Raw genomic sequence first — 17,311 nt, 5'->3', positions numbered from 1 at the left:
CCAATCATTTATCGGCTATAATTACATTTTCACAATAATACACAGCACTATAAATTTCCCATTATTGGGCGATAATTCATCAGCTCGAATATATATTGTGCATCCCTAATGATTGTACAGTAAGCTCTTTGATAGCATATGGTACAAACATTACAGAATAACTCTAATACAATACGGGTCCGAATACAAACTTAAGTAGTATCATTACCACGTTCAATACCAATTTACTTCTCACTTCTCACAAACTTTATATTGGATCCAAAGACTATGAACAAGTCTTTATACATGATTAATGGCGTTTTTATTTGGCAGGATTTCTTTTAGCCAGACGATGGCAATAAAAAATGTTCCTCACTGTGAGGCACAACATTTTTTAGAACTTGCAACTATTGCTTATAAATATAGTGTTCGATACGTCGATACGCCGTGGGTATCTCTACACTTCCTCATCCCAAATATCTGTATTTGTGCTTCTGCCAGTAGCCTAATCATGTATGTTGAACCGGACTGTTTGCCTTATGGTGAAAATATATTAAGTTAAACCAAAATATAAACAGTATATTTTCGAATGCCTTCTTGCCAAAATGTAGGAAAATATCTTAATATTTAATTTTATAGAGTTGACATTGCTTCATGGAAATACATGTACTGTATATTTATCTACAAAATCAGCTGTTTTAGTGTCACTTTATCTACTTATTTATTACATATTATAAATAAGTAGATAAAGTGACACTAAAGCAGCCAACATGTTTTGTATGCCATCTGGCACTAACACATTATTTTGATATATTGTTGATGAAACCCGTGACTGCAAGTTAAAATGTATATTTATTCCTGCTTTAGAAATTAAACAGTATCTACACCAGTGTTTGTGATGATGGCTTTTTTTTTTGGTAATGTGTAAAGACTACTATGCATACTGCATCCAGTGACAAAGCAACCCGATGGGATTACTGAGGAATCAAAGCACCTTCTCACTACCGGCCAGCAGAGGCCTCGTTGAATGTAAAGTTATCAAATCTGTCATTTGGCATATCTTTTTTGCACACACACATATATATATGTGTGTGTATATAAATATATATATATATATATATATATATATATATATATATATATATATATATATATACACACACACATATATATATATATGTATAAGAAAAATATATAGTGGTCATTTCAATGGGCCTTGGCCAGCTATTTTCATGATAAGGTACATCTGTCCTAAATGTCCTCATGTTTCTTCCCTTGCCCTCACCAAGGGGGTTTCAAATATTCTTTTTGAATGTTGCGTAGATGGCTCCCTCTAGTGACATGCTGTGACTGTCTTTAAGCAGGGTTTAAAGCCTGCACATTGTAAGATTTCTCTTACGAAATGCGCAAAGTGGACCCCCACTGCCGAACAACGACCCTCACTCTTATTTTATTGTCCCAACCTGTTGCAGGTTGATAGCCTAATTGTTTTTAGTTTGTTTTTGCAAACAAACCTTTGATTGGCAGAATATTGATCACCTTAAATATTACTCATCACCCTCCTCTTACTGGGCATGGATCTACCTATGTTTACCACTTCAGTTGACACGGTTTATGTGTTATCCACCCACTATCTCGTGGATCAGTCATTTTAATCATATTGTGGGACTATTTTGTTATTATTTGACCATTAGTTGTCGTTATCAAAATGATGATAACATTTGAAAGCAGAAAGTAGCTTTTCTTACCCGGTTTAAATGCCTCACTAGGAGAAGCACCACCCACTCGGGCAATCAAAGTCCATGAAACGAGCGCTCCCAACACACGCTCAGTTTGAACTGCGCAACAGCCTCTCTGCCTTTTCATTGGACAGTTGCTCGACAATCGTTAGCAGGCTGTGTGCGTGGGTGACAGCGGCTAGCATCACATTCACACTTCAGCCGCGAAACAGCGAACGTCAGCTAAATGAACAAGAAACAGCGGGTGGATTAGTGTTTAACCACACAGCTCATGAGACCGCTTGATAAAAGAATAAAACGCTATTTTTAAAAAGGTGAGGATGTCTGTCCCGGCAGGAGAGGGATGAAGATGACACCACTGTTATGGCGAGTTGTGTCAGCCTGGCTATGTGTAGCTGTAGTCTGTAGGTAAGTTGACTAAACTCACCACATTTGAATTGAGTATTATTACCACGTCATTGACTGAAAAGTAACACACTTTCCGACAAACGTTACCCAATGTTTAAATCTACTACAACGCATTGCATCAGCTAGCTAGCTAGCGTTACCAGGATGTTGTGATGTGGCACCTGGCTGACTTTTGTTGTCAGTGTTACGAGTTAGCTTGAGTTGCTGAATTACTAGCTAGCTTGTTAGCTAGGTTTAACACAGCTAGCTGACAGACAAGTTAGTAACTATCTAACACATACATATACCCCTCCACTTGATGACATTGTGAGTGATTTAGCACAATTAGTTACATGAGTTTAATCAGCCACTACACGTTTGTGTATGAATCTCGACTTTTGACCTAAAACAACAAGATCTGTGCTACACACAAATGAACCTGCTGAGTCTACATCAGTAGCTGGTGATTCCCACGACCCATACTGTCACACAGCTAACGTTAGCCGACGTTGCACAGATTTGGTTCATCGGCTCTTGACAGAATTATTGTCCCACCACGTCCTCCTGAAAGCTGGAGGTTGTTAGGACCATGTAAGTCTGACAGAACACAGTAAAGCCAGCAGAGCGGGAGATTATGTAGGATGAGTGTGGGCTGTAGCCATGATGTTAGAGGATAGAAACACAACACGCACTTGACTACTGTTCTTTAGATAGAGAAGGGAGGATGGGGATGATGTAATATGGTATTAACATCTATGTTAATGATGACCTGGCCTACTTTCACCAGCATTGCTTTGACTTTCAGTTCAGAGTGAAGCTGTGAGTGATAGCATTTCTGACCTTTTTAACATCTGTGATCTATACTCTTGGCACAAAACAATTCAGTAAAATGAAAACATGTTAAGCCTGGAATTTTGTCAGTTTATAGATGTTAATTGACTTGATCAGACATGCAAGGAAAACACAGGTGTAAATATCCACTGACATGATAAACAGCCGTATTACTTTCAGGTGTAACAGCCTGGTAACTGCATGCTGGGTAACTGGAATGGCAAACTGGGAGACTTAATGGAGGAACTAAGTCATGAATGTTTTTATTTTTGCTCTTAAATAGGTTTGGCTGATATTTATTGTAACTATATGAATTTGACCATCATCTGTTTGTTTGTCATACCGGGGCATCTATGCCTTTACAAATACACGTGGTTGTATTAGACCATTGTAGGGTTGTTTAAAAAGTAATAATACATTTAATTATTTTTGTGTGCCAACATTTAAAGGATTTGAATAATGGCTTGGAATCAAACAGTAACTCATTATAATAAACTATGACTATTTTTCCCACAGTAGAAAGTCTATAATAACACAAGTGATGCATGGTTTCTCCATATCAATGCGTCTCAAGAGACCGCTGCATCATGAATCACTGTGTCTCAATATAAAGGATTTGTTTTACTCCTTATTCAAATCTCTTCAGTGCATGAAATAATAATCACCATATGTGTGACGCCATATCGTCATTTTCTAAATCTTATCAGATTATTATAATTGGAGTAATCGATGATGCATCATGCCACATGGCATTCATGTGACGGAAGTTGAGAGACTCACAGGTCACTTGTCAGTCAGAGGTGCGTCACCAGGACAATCTTGATGAGTGGATACATACGCATGATCTTTGCACTTGTTGGAGACATGTATATCTATTTCATTTGTTGCATAGTGGGCCATTCTTTCAACATTTATCCAACCTGCTCTGTAAAAGCACTGTTCTTAAATATTGCACAAGGTCCTGCAATCAATCCAAAATGTCTGCCATTTTTGCATGAAAAATTACTTTACCGATTAATTCATTATCAAAATAGTTCTCGGTTATTTTTGTGTCTGTTGACTGATCGTTACAGCTCTAAACACGTCCTATTCTTGTCTTTTTTTAAATTGTATTTCACCAATTACTATTAAATATTGAAAAACTCATTATTTTATGTACAGCATATTATTAGACTATATCCATATCCCTCTTAATACCTCATGCATTTCATTTTCTTTGTTAAGTCTAACTCTTTGTAAGCAGTTAGTTAATTATTGAGCAAGTCGTGCCTTAACACCACGCTTGCTCCTGAGGGGCTTTCAATTAGGAAACAAATGCTCTCTTGTGCACTAAAAGGTCTCTCACTAGTCTAGACCCTCCAGTCAGGTCAACAACGCCGTTACGCCAGACAGCCCAGTGGCCAAGTTAAGTTCCTGACCTGGGATCCAGAATGAAATCCAGATAATTGCTTGGATTGTAGTGAAGTTTGCAGTCGCTGTTGGAGTGAGGACCTTTTATCCCACAGGAATGTTCCATTATTATTGAAACTATTTAAATCCTTGTTGCTGCTATTTATTGTTGTTTTTTACTTTCTATTGTCTTTTTTTCACGAGAAGGTGAAAGACGCTGCAGGTTTCAGATAATAGACGGAAAAAAACAGAACATATTGAAATATAAGTAACATATAAAAGAAAATGTTTTTTTAACTTTTAAATACGTTCATTTTTCAAGGCCCTCTAGTCAGGTGGACAGCATTCCCTGACTGCATTCAGATAAGATATATTGTCTACCCTGGGATACAGGCCGCTGGGACTCTCTCAGTGCGTCACACTGTGACCGCAGCTTCCACTGTGTATGACTCACTGCAGTCCAATACAATGTTTAGTATTCAAGAGTTTATACCCTTACACAGCACTTATACTTCTATCCCAGATACCAGGACGTTGTCCTCTAATGCATTAACAAGTGACCCACATTCAGACAAATTGCCTCGTATGCTGTTATCACACTGATTGTCTTTCCCTTCCTCTCGTAGGTACCCTAGTTGCTATGTCTGTTGCACAGAGTCGCACCAGGAGGCTCAGAGGTCCGTGTCCTCACAGGACGTCGGTTCGGAGGAAGAGTCGGGGGAAAATATTCATCATCACAAGGTAACATCATCTGTTGTACTACATTAATAGAACCCATCTCATTGCCCAGAGGTCTCGCAGGTTGCTGTATGAAATAACTTCTGTGACTATTTATATATTTTAGCTGAATTATCGACACAGGAAACCTGCCGTCATTCCAGACTCTGATCAGATTAACAGTAGTTGCACAACAGTATCTGAATATATGGACTAGCAAAACAAAACATTTGGCTTCTGTGACTGAACTGTGTCTTCCATGGTGTCAATGATGTGTGTGTGTATGGATTTGTGTGTGTGTTTTTCTCTAGGTTGAGGAAAGCTGGGTCCTGCCTGACCAGTCCCTATCTAACAATGAGCAGTTGATTGAGGAGGATTGGCAAAAAGAGGAGCAGACAACACAAGAGGTACAGTATGGTTGCAGCACTTGCGTACATTAAAACTTAGATTTGACAATCCCCAAAAATGAACTTAATACTACAAATTAATTTTGTGCTGAGACTTTTGCTTTTGTGAGTGATCATTTCAAAGACATGCATAAGCTAAGATTTCCATTTGGTTTCCTCCAGAGCATCGTACCGTCCGTTCCTTTTTATTGATCCTTCCTGGCACATTCAAAGCTTTAAGTGCTTGTTTGCTACATCTAGCTCGGGTTAATGGGTAGGCGGATATTACAGTTACAATATTATTCACATATTAGAGAGAGCGATAATGTTTGCATCATTATTCTCAGGATTCACCAAACAGTTTCTGAAGTCTGTAGAATAGGATTTGTAGGCCCGGACGTCTGCAGCACCACGATATTGAATTCATAATAGTATTTAGATATCGCTCTAGTCCATATTGTTATCTCGATACATTTCTGATGAATTGTTCTACTAATGGGCCGGCCGTTTTAATATTTTCCTCCACAGCTCAAATATCTCTCTGTTTACCCACCAGGCCTTTGAAGAGGAGGAAAGCTCTGTAGAGGAAGAGTTGGAAGTAGACAACGGAATTTCACAACCCGAGCCAGAACCTGAGCAGAGCTCAGAAAATGAACATCCTGAAAGCTCCATCACTCAACACCAGGACTACCTGCTGCCTTCCTCCGGCCCTGTCTCTGACTTCGCTGCTGAGCTTGAAGACGACTCCAACATGGTTAACCTTCAAGACAACATCCCAGACAGGCAAGATATTATTACCTCCAGGCTTATTTAAGTCTTTTGTATAATTGTTTTATTTCATAAGAGCTGTTCGTTGAATCTGCCAGTTATCTGCTTGCTTTGCTGTATCTGACTGAAAATGCACATTGCTTCAGGTTATTATGAGAGCAAGTTCCTTTTTTAAACGACTTGTTTTTTATTTGAAGTGAAAGGGCTGCAAACGTGTAATATGGATTGTTGTTTCATTTCAGTGTTTCAGATGATGCAGCTGACGTAGCTGCACCTGAGGACATTGATTCTGACCTGCCGCCAGCTGACTGCGAAGAAGAAGGACAAGAAGCTGCAGAAGAAGAAGAAGCAAAAGAAGGAGGACAAGAAGCAGCAGCAGCAGCAGCAGCAGAAGAAGAAGAAGAAGAAGAAGAAGAAGAAGGCGAAGGAGAAGAGGGAGAAGACAACCCATATGACAATGATAGGTGGGTCCGGTGAAACTTGGAGAACTAAAAATCTATAAATACAATTTGTCTTGCATTGTTGTGAAGTTGGCTTTGAATGGGTTTGAGTAGGTAGTGAGACTGACCACCACATCATTTGTTTATAGTTCAACTTAAACACACAATTTTTAATTTTCTGCCTCTAGGAGTCTGTCAATCAAAACAGTTCCTAAAGACGGAGTGTGGTGGCGTTGTGAAGTAGCGTGGGATCATGGGAGTTTGTCATTGCAGTCAGCTTCTCCCGGTTAGAATGCCTTCACTGTTCAGGAGGTTTTTAGTGGGAGCCGAGTTATCCATAGAGGTCTCCTCCTCTCCAAAACAAATGGACCCGCTGATTAAAACCAGCAGAAACACTGAATAAAGAAGTTTCACGTTAAAATCAGCGTTTCTTCGATGCACTTCGGCTGCCGCGAGTGTTTGCTCAGATTGTTTCTCTGATAACTTAAGATCCAGACGGCCGATGACTAAAATTCTTCATTACAGGCGACCAAATAAAACAGATCCGTTACCTTGATTAAAATGACAGATTTCTCTGGTACAGTAGGTACACACCTCAACAAAATATACTCATAGGTCGAGATGTGTTTTGGACATTTTGATGCAGAAATGTTGCATATTATTATACCTTTTTTAAAAGACAAAGCATCAATGCTTTTTGTTTTGTTCCCACAGTAGTCCTCCAATTGTTCTGGAGAACACTTCCAATGTTCACACTGCAGGTACTAAAACCCAGACGGACCAACCTTTGATTTCTCCGACTGGTCACAGCTCACAGCAGCCGGAGGCCAACACGTCACACATGCTGAAAGAGCAAGTAAGGAACTGGGATACCATGTGAACTATTCTTCCTCTCTCTACCAAAGGAGGTGCCCTGCTCTCATTTTGTCATTATCTTTGACAGGACCCGAGCTCCCCTGTTACCACAGGCCCAGATTCCATTCCGAGCAGCAAAGACCCCGAGGACATCCCCACTTTTGATGAGTGGACGCGCAAGATGAGGGAGGTCGAGAACGAAAAGAGTACGTTTACAAGTTTATCCTTTTGAATTGTGTTAAGATTGAGGATCCAGAACATATTCTAGCGTATGTGTGTAAAATAATAATTCTTTATTATGTCCGTCCTCTCAATAGCTCAGTCTACTCATACTTCTAACAATGTGGCTTCTCATGCGGTGAAGAAGGTCCAGAAGAACTTCAATAACTACGCCTCGGTGGAGTGTGGAGCCAAGATCCTTGGTGCTAACCAAGAAGCAAAGGTACTGTGTGTACGATGCTACTCGGGGAATCTGCTTACGCTGCTGGATGTTGACGTAACGACAAATCCAAGCGAATATTGATTTGTGAATTTGTTCCATACAGAGCACTTCAGCCATATTGAAGGAGAACATGGACATGTACATGCTGAACCCCTGCAGTAATAAAATCTGGTGTGTAGTATGCATACATCTCCTGCTTTCTATCCACAGATGTAACATAACATTTATTTTCGCCTCCACCTGAAGCCAATATTTGAAGCCTTGCTTTTGGTTCTCGCCCAGGTTCATCATTGAGCTCTGTGAGCCCATCCAGGTGAAGCAGCTGGACATCGCTAACTTTGAGCTATTCTCCTCTACTCCCAAAGACTTTCTTGTCTCCATCAGTGATAGGTATGCACTGCAGCTACCACACGTACAACATCTACCAGTATATGAGCAAACACACTGAAGGGTCAGCAGTGCAGAGCTCTCTCTGCTCTCCAGCAATGCTTCTCTCCCAGGTGCAAGCTGGTGCAGGGTGAACATCGTTTAATTTCCACCCAACACCAGGATACTGCTTTAGACACTATATCAGCGCAAACATGTCCATAAAAGTTACTGATTCCAATGATCCATGTAGCAAAGTATAAATGTTGCATTTGGTGCCAAGAACACCGGAGATGGAACAATGGCAGAGAGACAAATGAATGTTCAGTCGGCGAGCTACAGGTCCTGACTGACAGGTGCAGAGGCTTTCCTCAAAACTTCACAGGAATTCAAACGTGACAGAGAGAAACCGTATTTGGGATTGAATATGCAACGATCACTGGACAGTCTGGGCGTGACGGCGTTATAAATGTGCTACGGTTAGCTCCAACTCTCTGAAGATGTTAATCATTTCACTGTACATGTGTGGGGCTATAAGTGCTGATCTTTGTGAATGGGATTGTTTTTCAAAGAGGCGCCTTTGCATCTGTAGATATCCAACAAACAAGTGGCTGAAGCTGGGGACCTTCCACGCCCGGGATGAGCGCACAGTCCAGAGCTTCCCATTAGATGAACATCTTTATGCTAAATATGTGAAGGTGAGCGTTTCTAGTCACACTACCATTGCACTTGTCTCTATTCTATGCTAAAGTGGTGCAGAGGAATCACTGATGTCCTAATGCAGGTGAGCGTTTAGCTGTTTAGCTGTTTCTGTTCACTTTCCCTCTGAATCTCTGAACGCACGTAGAATGACTGCAGTGTAAACTGTAACTAGGGTCAGTCTCAGATGAAAACCAACATACACTCTCTGGTCCTGTTTTAAATGCATGTACATGTCTCTTAATTGTTTTCTCTTTTTTTTCCTGTCTCTTGCTTCAGATGTTCACCAAGTACATAAAGGTTAGCCTGCTTTTCTTGTAGAGGTCTGTGGTTGTGTGAGCGGAACAGTAAACACGGAGGGAGCGGGATGTTGGTGTTTGTGCTGTGAACAACTGCAATGATTAGAATCTAACTTGCTATGCTAGCTGCTAACCAATTCTAACTTCAAGAAATACTCTTTGAATACAATCATATCACACATAATGAACATTTGACAACCCAAGAAATGATAAATAACAAATCAATCAAACTTTATTTATAGAGCACTTTTCATACAAAACAAACGTAACACAAAGTGCTTCAAATCAAAACAAATGTATTTATATAGCCCAATATCACAAATTATACATTTGTCTTTACAGACTGTACAGGTTACGACACCCTCTGTCCTTAGACCCTCGCACCGCACAAGGAAAAACTTCCTAAAAGAAACCCCATAATTAAAGGGGGAAAAAATGGAAGAAACCTCAGGGAGAGACTGAGGAGGGATCCCTCTCCCAGGACGGACAGACGTGCAATAGATGTCGTGTGTACAGGATAAACAACATAGTACAAATACAACATTTGACAGAAATGATGGTGTGATCGAGGAAAAAAAAGAAAAAGAAAAGGATGATGTCAAAAAGGCTTCCCGGTGTCTCCAAAAAAAGAAAAAATTGAAAACTCACAACAAAAAATACAATAAAAACAATGCCCCCCCCCCTCCAACCCATACACAGAGCAACACATAACTTTGTGGTTAATAGAAACACAGAACTCAATAAACGGCATAAAACAAGACTACAGAACATTTAATTAAAAGCCAAACTAAAAAGGTGGGTTTTGAATTGGCCAAATGATCTAAGTTGCCCGGTCTGGAGATGTTCTTCAGATGTACTCGCGTCACCGTTCAGTCTCTCAATGATTCCTGTTAGTCCGTTGTATTGATTTTACAACAAAACAAAATCCCTGCTTTGCTGTTTGTTAATAACACAACCACTGCTGCGAGTGTTAATGTGCGCGGGTACAATAAGCACCAAGTGTTGTTGTATTATCTGATTTTTTCTTTTTCTTTTTAATTCTCTTTTTAGGTCGAGCTGGTCTCTCACTTTGGCTCTGAGCATTTCTGTCCCCTGAGTCTCATAAGGTACGTAATATTTATGTCCAGTTTTTCTAACATGATTTGAATATTGTTAGCTTCTAAACAAGAAGTGAGAAACCGTACTATGGAAAAAACCCTAAAAGCAACATGTAGATATTGCTACGGATGAGTCCTCACGTTGTACTTTGTGTTGTTTTATGTCTTTTTGGTTGATTTTGCATTTTTCCAGTTGAACTGATGAAACCAGTTGGCTTAAAGTGTGCTTTCCAAATGATCGCTTGTTGCACACTGCATGAACTCTAGATGGTGTCAAGTGATAGGATGTAATATTTAACAGGTGTTCGTGGTCAGTTCACACTTACCCACACTATCAAGCCTTTGGTGGGAACCAGGAGAGCTATTGCAGCTGTTCTTTCCACTTCTGCAACATGTAAAGATCAATCTGGCTGAAGCTCGAGTACAAATGAAGTGGCAGGAATCTAAAAGGTCTCATGTTCAGAAAAATGAGCAGCTGTTGGAGGATTCTCCTACACTAAATGACCGGTGTGTGTTTGTAGGCTTAAGTCTCAAAGAATGAGGCTGGATCACCTCTAAGTGGCGACAGATCAGATTTCACTGTTACAGGAGCTTTCTGATAGAATGTTTTTGATGTATTTATTTTGACAGGGTGTTTGGCACAAGCATGGTGGAAGAGTACGAGGAGATCGCTGATCCCCCAGAAAGACCAGATGATCAGGACGATGATTTGGGTAAGAGCTTAGAGCAACACATTAGAGAAGCACCAATTACAAGTTTCTTCAAAGTCCAAACTTCTTTCTTTTTAAGAACTGTAATTGACAACGTACTCAAACCGTTTTTGATCACTTTTCTTTAATGGAAAATCATAATAAAACATTGACCAAAACCGCACCAAGTTACAGGACCTTCTCTCACTTTCATTTATATATACATTTTTTTTACATCTTTTATTATATATATATATATATATATATATATATATATAAATATAAATTAATTAATTTATTATTAAATTATAAAAACAGTTGACATTGTCAGATTGATCACTGCTCATAGCTGATCAGCTGACAACCAGCCGATCGGTCTGCATCTCTACATCATATATTTACTACAGTAGGAAATGTTCTCAGCATGCAAGACACACTAACCCATTCGGTACAGTTTGTATCACTTGTAATTAATTACCCCACTCATGTGTGTGTGTGTTCAGGCATTATGTTTACATTCACTGCACCAAAGTCACCTATTGAATAGTTTTACATTGACACTTTTCATAGTCCTGTTAATGCTTTGTCATGAGACTGATGTGTGTTATTAAGTGCACGGCTCCCTACAGATTACCCTCCTGGATATACACCCGGGGAAGACGAGTTATCCAAGAATCTGATTGGATCAGCAAAGGGTAAATATAGCCAACATGGATTTCTACTGCATAAAGACGTCTACAATGAACCTGAACAACTGTATTGACTTGTTTCTCTGCTCGTTACTTTCTCTCTTCAGATGTCATTTTAAACATGGTAAATAATATTGCTGTCAATGTTCTCGGCGGAGGCCCGGAGATGCAAGGTATGACCAAACGCATTCAGCGTGACATTTCTGCCCAGCACCTCTGACATCCAGATACAGTCACTTCTTTATTTTCCCAACGTTTGAGTTGTTGGCAATGACTTCTGTAAGATATCATTATTTGTGTGTTCACTCTCAAGGTTATCTTTCTTATTCACCTTTTGTAGGCAACCTTTCATCACAGGAAGTGAACACCACTGAGCCACCACCCCAACTTGAAGCCGCCTCTCAAACTACGGACCTCACTTTAGTGTAAGTACATGAGTCATCTTTCATCACTGTGAATTCACCTTCAACAAAACCTTACTCTGGCATTGTTTTAAAACAACCTAATTAGATATTATTGACAGATTGAAATGTTATCCTTACTGTAAGAATAGAGGAAAGTGATAAATGTGGCAGTTGTTTCTTTTAAAGGTATTAAAAAAGTCTTAAAACTCGAAATGTGCAGATACCCTGATTTAGCGCTCCCTTAACTGCATTTAATATGTACTATATATTGTCCTTCTCCCTCTCTAGTCCAGACTCTGAAGTGGAAGAGATTTTACCAGACTCTGGTATCCCTGTAACTGTAGCCCCGTCCTCAGAGACGCCTACAGCCGATACACGCGAACAAGAGCTCCTCCCAGTGGAGGAAGAAGTTATCATTCCCTTAGAGAAAGATGAGGAAGAACATATCCGCTATACAATCACACTTTTGGATAAGGAGGAGGAGTCGGATGAAGAAAAAGAGAAAAGGAATCGGCACGAGCGACAGCATGAAATCCAGAACTACTGCTCACTACTTCCTTCACTGTCTTCCGCTAGCGTTTGCGCAGCTGCTTCCCTCCAAGTGTATTTCCATCGACAGTGTCCGGCTCTGCTATCCAAAAAAAGGAAAAGCCAAACTATGAACGGAAACCAAATAATTCCTACTATCCAACTACCCCAGGCCCCCCCTTGCTGGCCCTGAACCTCAGCAGCCCCACAGTGAGGTACATCAGCCCCATGAACAAGAACAAGCGTCTGAACGGGAGCCAGAGAGCGGAGCCAGCGCTGCAGAAGCTCCACCGCCTCCAGGGATCACCGTAGAATCTCACAAAGAGTCTATGTCCGAACCTCTTCTGCTGGAGCCCAGTCAAACCTCGATCCTCCCCACGCCCAGTGCCACTGACTCATCCCCTGCCAAACCAGTCCCTGTTGTGGAGACACCACAGCTGTCTTCTGAGGAACCAGCGCCGGAGCCAGAAAAGAGCCAGGATGTGCTGGCTGAAGAGAAGCACATTGAGCCTTCAGACTCTCTCAGTAGCTCAATCTATGTAAAGCCCAGTGTCGGTGCCACAGTGGACGATGCCTCAGTGGCACCGACGGAAGAGAAGTCTGACATTGAGCTTTTTAAACCAGAGATATCTGCCTCCATCCAAACCCCAGATACGACGGATGAATATCAAGTTCTCTCTCCCACCACCTCCCCTCATTTAGAACACCCTGACCCCCCAGCTATATCTGACAGCGGCACTGCTTCCACTGAAGTGTCCCACCGTGTTCCAGACACCATTACAGAACTTGAGCCCTCTGGTGGTCACACGGTCATCACAGAAACTAAACCAGAGGAATTTGCGGAAGGACATCTCTCCATCGTCAGGTGGCAAGCCTTCCTCTGCGTCCCTCTCAGACATCTACGCAGAGACCCCCAATGGCACGGAGCAGATTGGGAACCCAATGCATGGCTCCAGCCAGAAAGAGTCGGTGTTTATGAGACTCAACAACCGCATCAAGGCCCTGGAGATGAACATGTCACTGAGCGGACGCTACCTGGAGCAGCTAAGCCAGAGGTGAGAAACAGACACACACACCAGTTGCTACAGACAAAAGAAAAGCAGAGTATGGTTGTCTTCCATTGTGTATAAACCGAGTAGAGGTTGCAACGATTATTTTCTTTATGGATTAATCTGGTGCTTATTTTCTCGCTAAATCGTTTGGTCTATAAAATGTCAGAAAATATGGAAAAATGTCCATTCCAGTTTCTCAAAGTCCAAGATGGATTCTTTAGAGGTAATGCATCAATCGTTAAAATAAGTTTTCATGCAAAAATGGCAGAAAATGCAGTTTTCAGTCATTTTAAGACAAAAGAAGTACATCTTCATTTAATGACTTCAAAAGGGACATACCTTTCCAATAAATGCTTCAGTTGCAGCTCTAATATTAAGACTTCTTCTTTGATTTGATTCAAGGTATCGAAAGCAAATGGAGGAGATGCAGAAGGCTTTCAACAAAACCATCATTAAACTACAGAACACCTCCAGAATAGCAGAGGAGCAGGTGAGCAATGTGGGCAACATGTTTTGTCCAGACAGTCATTGTCATTTTGTAATACTGATTTAAAAATGCAATTGGAAGTCTTGCTATGCTGAGTACAATATTGCTTCAGATTCTGTTTCAAGTGTATTTTTCCAAAAGCTTTCTGCTTTAGGTTTAGAGCTGCTCTAATCAATATCTTTATAATAACATTCGGTGAAATGATTATAATTATGTGAAAAGGGTTACCCGTAGTGACAGACTCAGAGAAAAAACAACATTGTCATTTTCAAATATTTATTCCTAATACTTTCAAAGGGTGTGAAGTGGTGGTAGGGGGCAGAGGAGGGCGGGACCTCTTGTATCAATTTAATTTCCTGTTATATTTTTCATGCTAATCGGTTTATTGGCCAGAATATAATATTGGCACTGCACTGGTCCAATGATCATTTGTGTGACGATCACTAAAAGATTACATTTCATTTAGGCTTTTTCGAAATTTCCATTTTTCCAGCCTGTAAGTAACTCATTTTCCGTTGAACATAAGAAAGTAGAGATGGAGTGGCTAACTAGTGTAAAGAAACATGTTAGCACCGTTAGTCAGTCCTCCACAGCCAGCGGACCCTCACATACCATTTGAATTATGTGAACATGGTTGCTTAATTTGTTGTTGTCCCTTTCCTCCCATAGGACCAGCGTCAGACTGAGTCCATCCAGCTGCTGCAGGGCCAGCTGGAGAATGTGACTCAGCTGGTTCTCAACCTGTCTGTCAGTGTCAGCCAGCTGCAGAACGAGGTAGATCCAACGCTTCAGGCATCCTTCATCTGTAATCAGTCTTTTCAGATTTACTCCTATCAAACGGAGGACATGTACTCTTTCTCCGGGACCACGTCGTCAGCATGACACATGGGTCATTTTAGGATTTTTGTTTGTGGCATTTTGCGGCGGAGGTTGGGGGAGAGAGAGGTATGACATTCAGGTCCCAAAGCTGGAATCGAACTCGTAACGTTGCGGTGATATGGCACGTGCTGTAAGCTTCAACCTCTTCAAGGCCACTAAATGCGTTGACATTTTACAGATGTAACTTCTGAAATGCATGTCTGAATGTGTACAAATAGAATGGTTTGTTATAAAATGTCTTCACTGTATTTTTCTGTCTCTCATTAAGTCAGACATTGCTGCTGTTTTGCTAACGATATCATCGATGGTCTGTCTCCCAGGTGTCCGACAGGCAGAACTACCTGCTGCTCTCGCTGCTGTTGTGTCTGTGTCTCGGCCTGCTGCTGTGTGCCAACTACTGCCGCATCTCTGATCTTCCTCCATCCACAGAACCAGAGCCACCCATACCTAAGAGCTACACCTACTGCTGCCCTGAAAGGTAGCAAGACAATCATAGTTTGACTTTCTGCTGAAAAACATATACAATGACAAACAATATCTTTTACAAGATCGTTTAATTTGCACGTGAATATCTTTATAGTTACTGTTTTTGTCATGAGTACCTTCACACAGGATACGGAAATTACAATGCGAAAAAGCAACATTTCTTTCTGAACCGTTGATTTTTCTGAGCTTTTTGCACTGCAAATAAAGGCATCAACTAATCACCTGCTGTGGAGCGGGTTGAGCTTTATACAACAACAACACGGAGGCTCCATAGTCTGAACCAAGGCGGCAACGTTTATACTCCATTCAACCTTGACAAAGGCAGCGCAATGCTCAGATGTATCTTTACGTACATGGTGGCAAAGAAAAAGCTCTAGTGGAGAGTGAATAAGCGCTGAGTGGCATCTCCAAATGGGCTATAAGAGCTAATGGGTGAAGGTTACTGCGCCTTGAATGGCTTCTACTCATTAAGCCACTTTATTGATACAATTAATCATCAAGAGCATCGCAGCTGGAATCTTAAGCGATGCCACAGCCGTGACTCGTGTCTTGAAAAAGGTGCTACATGTCGTCTTTTCCCTCAACTGTTACTGTTCCCTTAATAGGCAGTTCTCGTCCTGTGATGAGATGGGCTTGAAGAGGAGTGCATCTTATCCGCTCATACACTCACTTGCCACTGAAGGTATGTTGTACTACACAAGTGCTATCAGGGTACAAATATTAATAAGACATTTGATATATCTTGCATAGGTAATCACTTGAGAATTGCAACATTCTTTGTCGTAGTGGAAACTAACCTCAATCTTTGGTCTACAGGCCCAGAAATGCTGCTTGCAGAAGAGACGCAGAGTCTTTGTCCAGCGAACAGAAAGGTGTGTAAAGATGAATCTATTGTGGTGTGGTTTGAAATACTGGTTGCAACTGATTAATAGGTTCTTTCTCCCTGACCTTTTCCCCCGCAGAGGAGACGCCGTAAGATGAAACCCATGGAGAAAGTGGAGACTCTGAAACCCTCTTTTCTCGCTGCTCCAGAACTCTGTAATGGAACTATTGTATGTAACGGTGTACCTGTCGCCACGAACCCCACACCCTTTACAAAAAGGTTACTTCAACCTATGTTTAGAGATTCACCATCAGAGGGCAGCTCGGAGGGATCTTCACATTCAGATGACCCCTCCTTCTGTGGCATCACCACAGCTTGCAACCGAATCTGTGATGGACTCCCTCAACCCAAGACCCGGGCGGAGAAACGGGCATTAAGACGCAGGCGTCCAAAGCCCAGTTTTGCGGTGGTGGACTTGCTTCATGCCCCACGGAGGGACAGGGGCCAACCATTGCCCATCTCTACCATACAGGACATCATGAATAGGAAAACAGAGCAAAGCTCTGGGACATTTGGGGCAAATGTTGCCTTCTCGGGTCCTGTTTGAAAGGACTCCACTCCTCACTGACTGCTTAACTGGATGGATGTTTTTTTTCTTTCTGTTGCCACAGGCAGCTTTAAGCTTCGATATGAGACAATCCCTAAACTCTTAATATTGTTTACTGTTCATGTTCTTGTCAGATGTTTATATTTGTTAAACTTCAAATCAAAGAAATGTCTTCCCAGCTTTCCATTAAAGCTTTTGTTTGGAAATATTGACTGCGACTGTTGACCCTACACACACTAACAAAATGATTGAATCCATTTTTTACTGTGGACA

The 17,311-nt window shown here is 41.1% G+C and overlaps 1 protein-coding gene across 1 annotated transcript; it reads left to right on the top strand.

The window, feature by feature from the left end:
- The first annotated feature begins 1,824 nt into the window (after window positions 1-1,824).
- LOC115022047 (SUN domain-containing ossification factor) lies at window positions 1,825-17,244 on the top strand. Its single transcript, XM_029452847.1, is given in 26 exon segments — window positions 1,825-2,126; window positions 4,952-5,066; window positions 5,354-5,449; window positions 5,985-6,211; window positions 6,439-6,660; window positions 7,351-7,492; window positions 7,580-7,697; window positions 7,809-7,933; window positions 8,037-8,104; window positions 8,216-8,323; window positions 8,892-8,997; window positions 9,278-9,298; window positions 10,348-10,403; window positions 11,025-11,107; window positions 11,713-11,778; window positions 11,880-11,945; window positions 12,113-12,197; window positions 12,465-12,878; window positions 12,880-13,548; window positions 13,550-13,759; window positions 14,159-14,246; window positions 14,913-15,017; window positions 15,443-15,600; window positions 16,214-16,290; window positions 16,425-16,480; window positions 16,571-17,244. Coding segments are annotated over 26 exon segments (4,014 nt in total). The 5' UTR covers window positions 1,825-2,061; the 3' UTR covers window positions 17,039-17,244.
- The last annotated feature ends 67 nt before the right edge of the window (window positions 17,245-17,311 follow it).

This window comes from Cottoperca gobio, chromosome 17 (assembly GCF_900634415.1).
Source record: "Cottoperca gobio chromosome 17, fCotGob3.1, whole genome shotgun sequence".
Lineage (NCBI taxonomy): Eukaryota > Metazoa > Chordata > Actinopteri > Perciformes > Bovichtidae > Cottoperca > Cottoperca gobio.
This window is presented reverse-complemented; position numbering and strand designations above follow the sequence as displayed.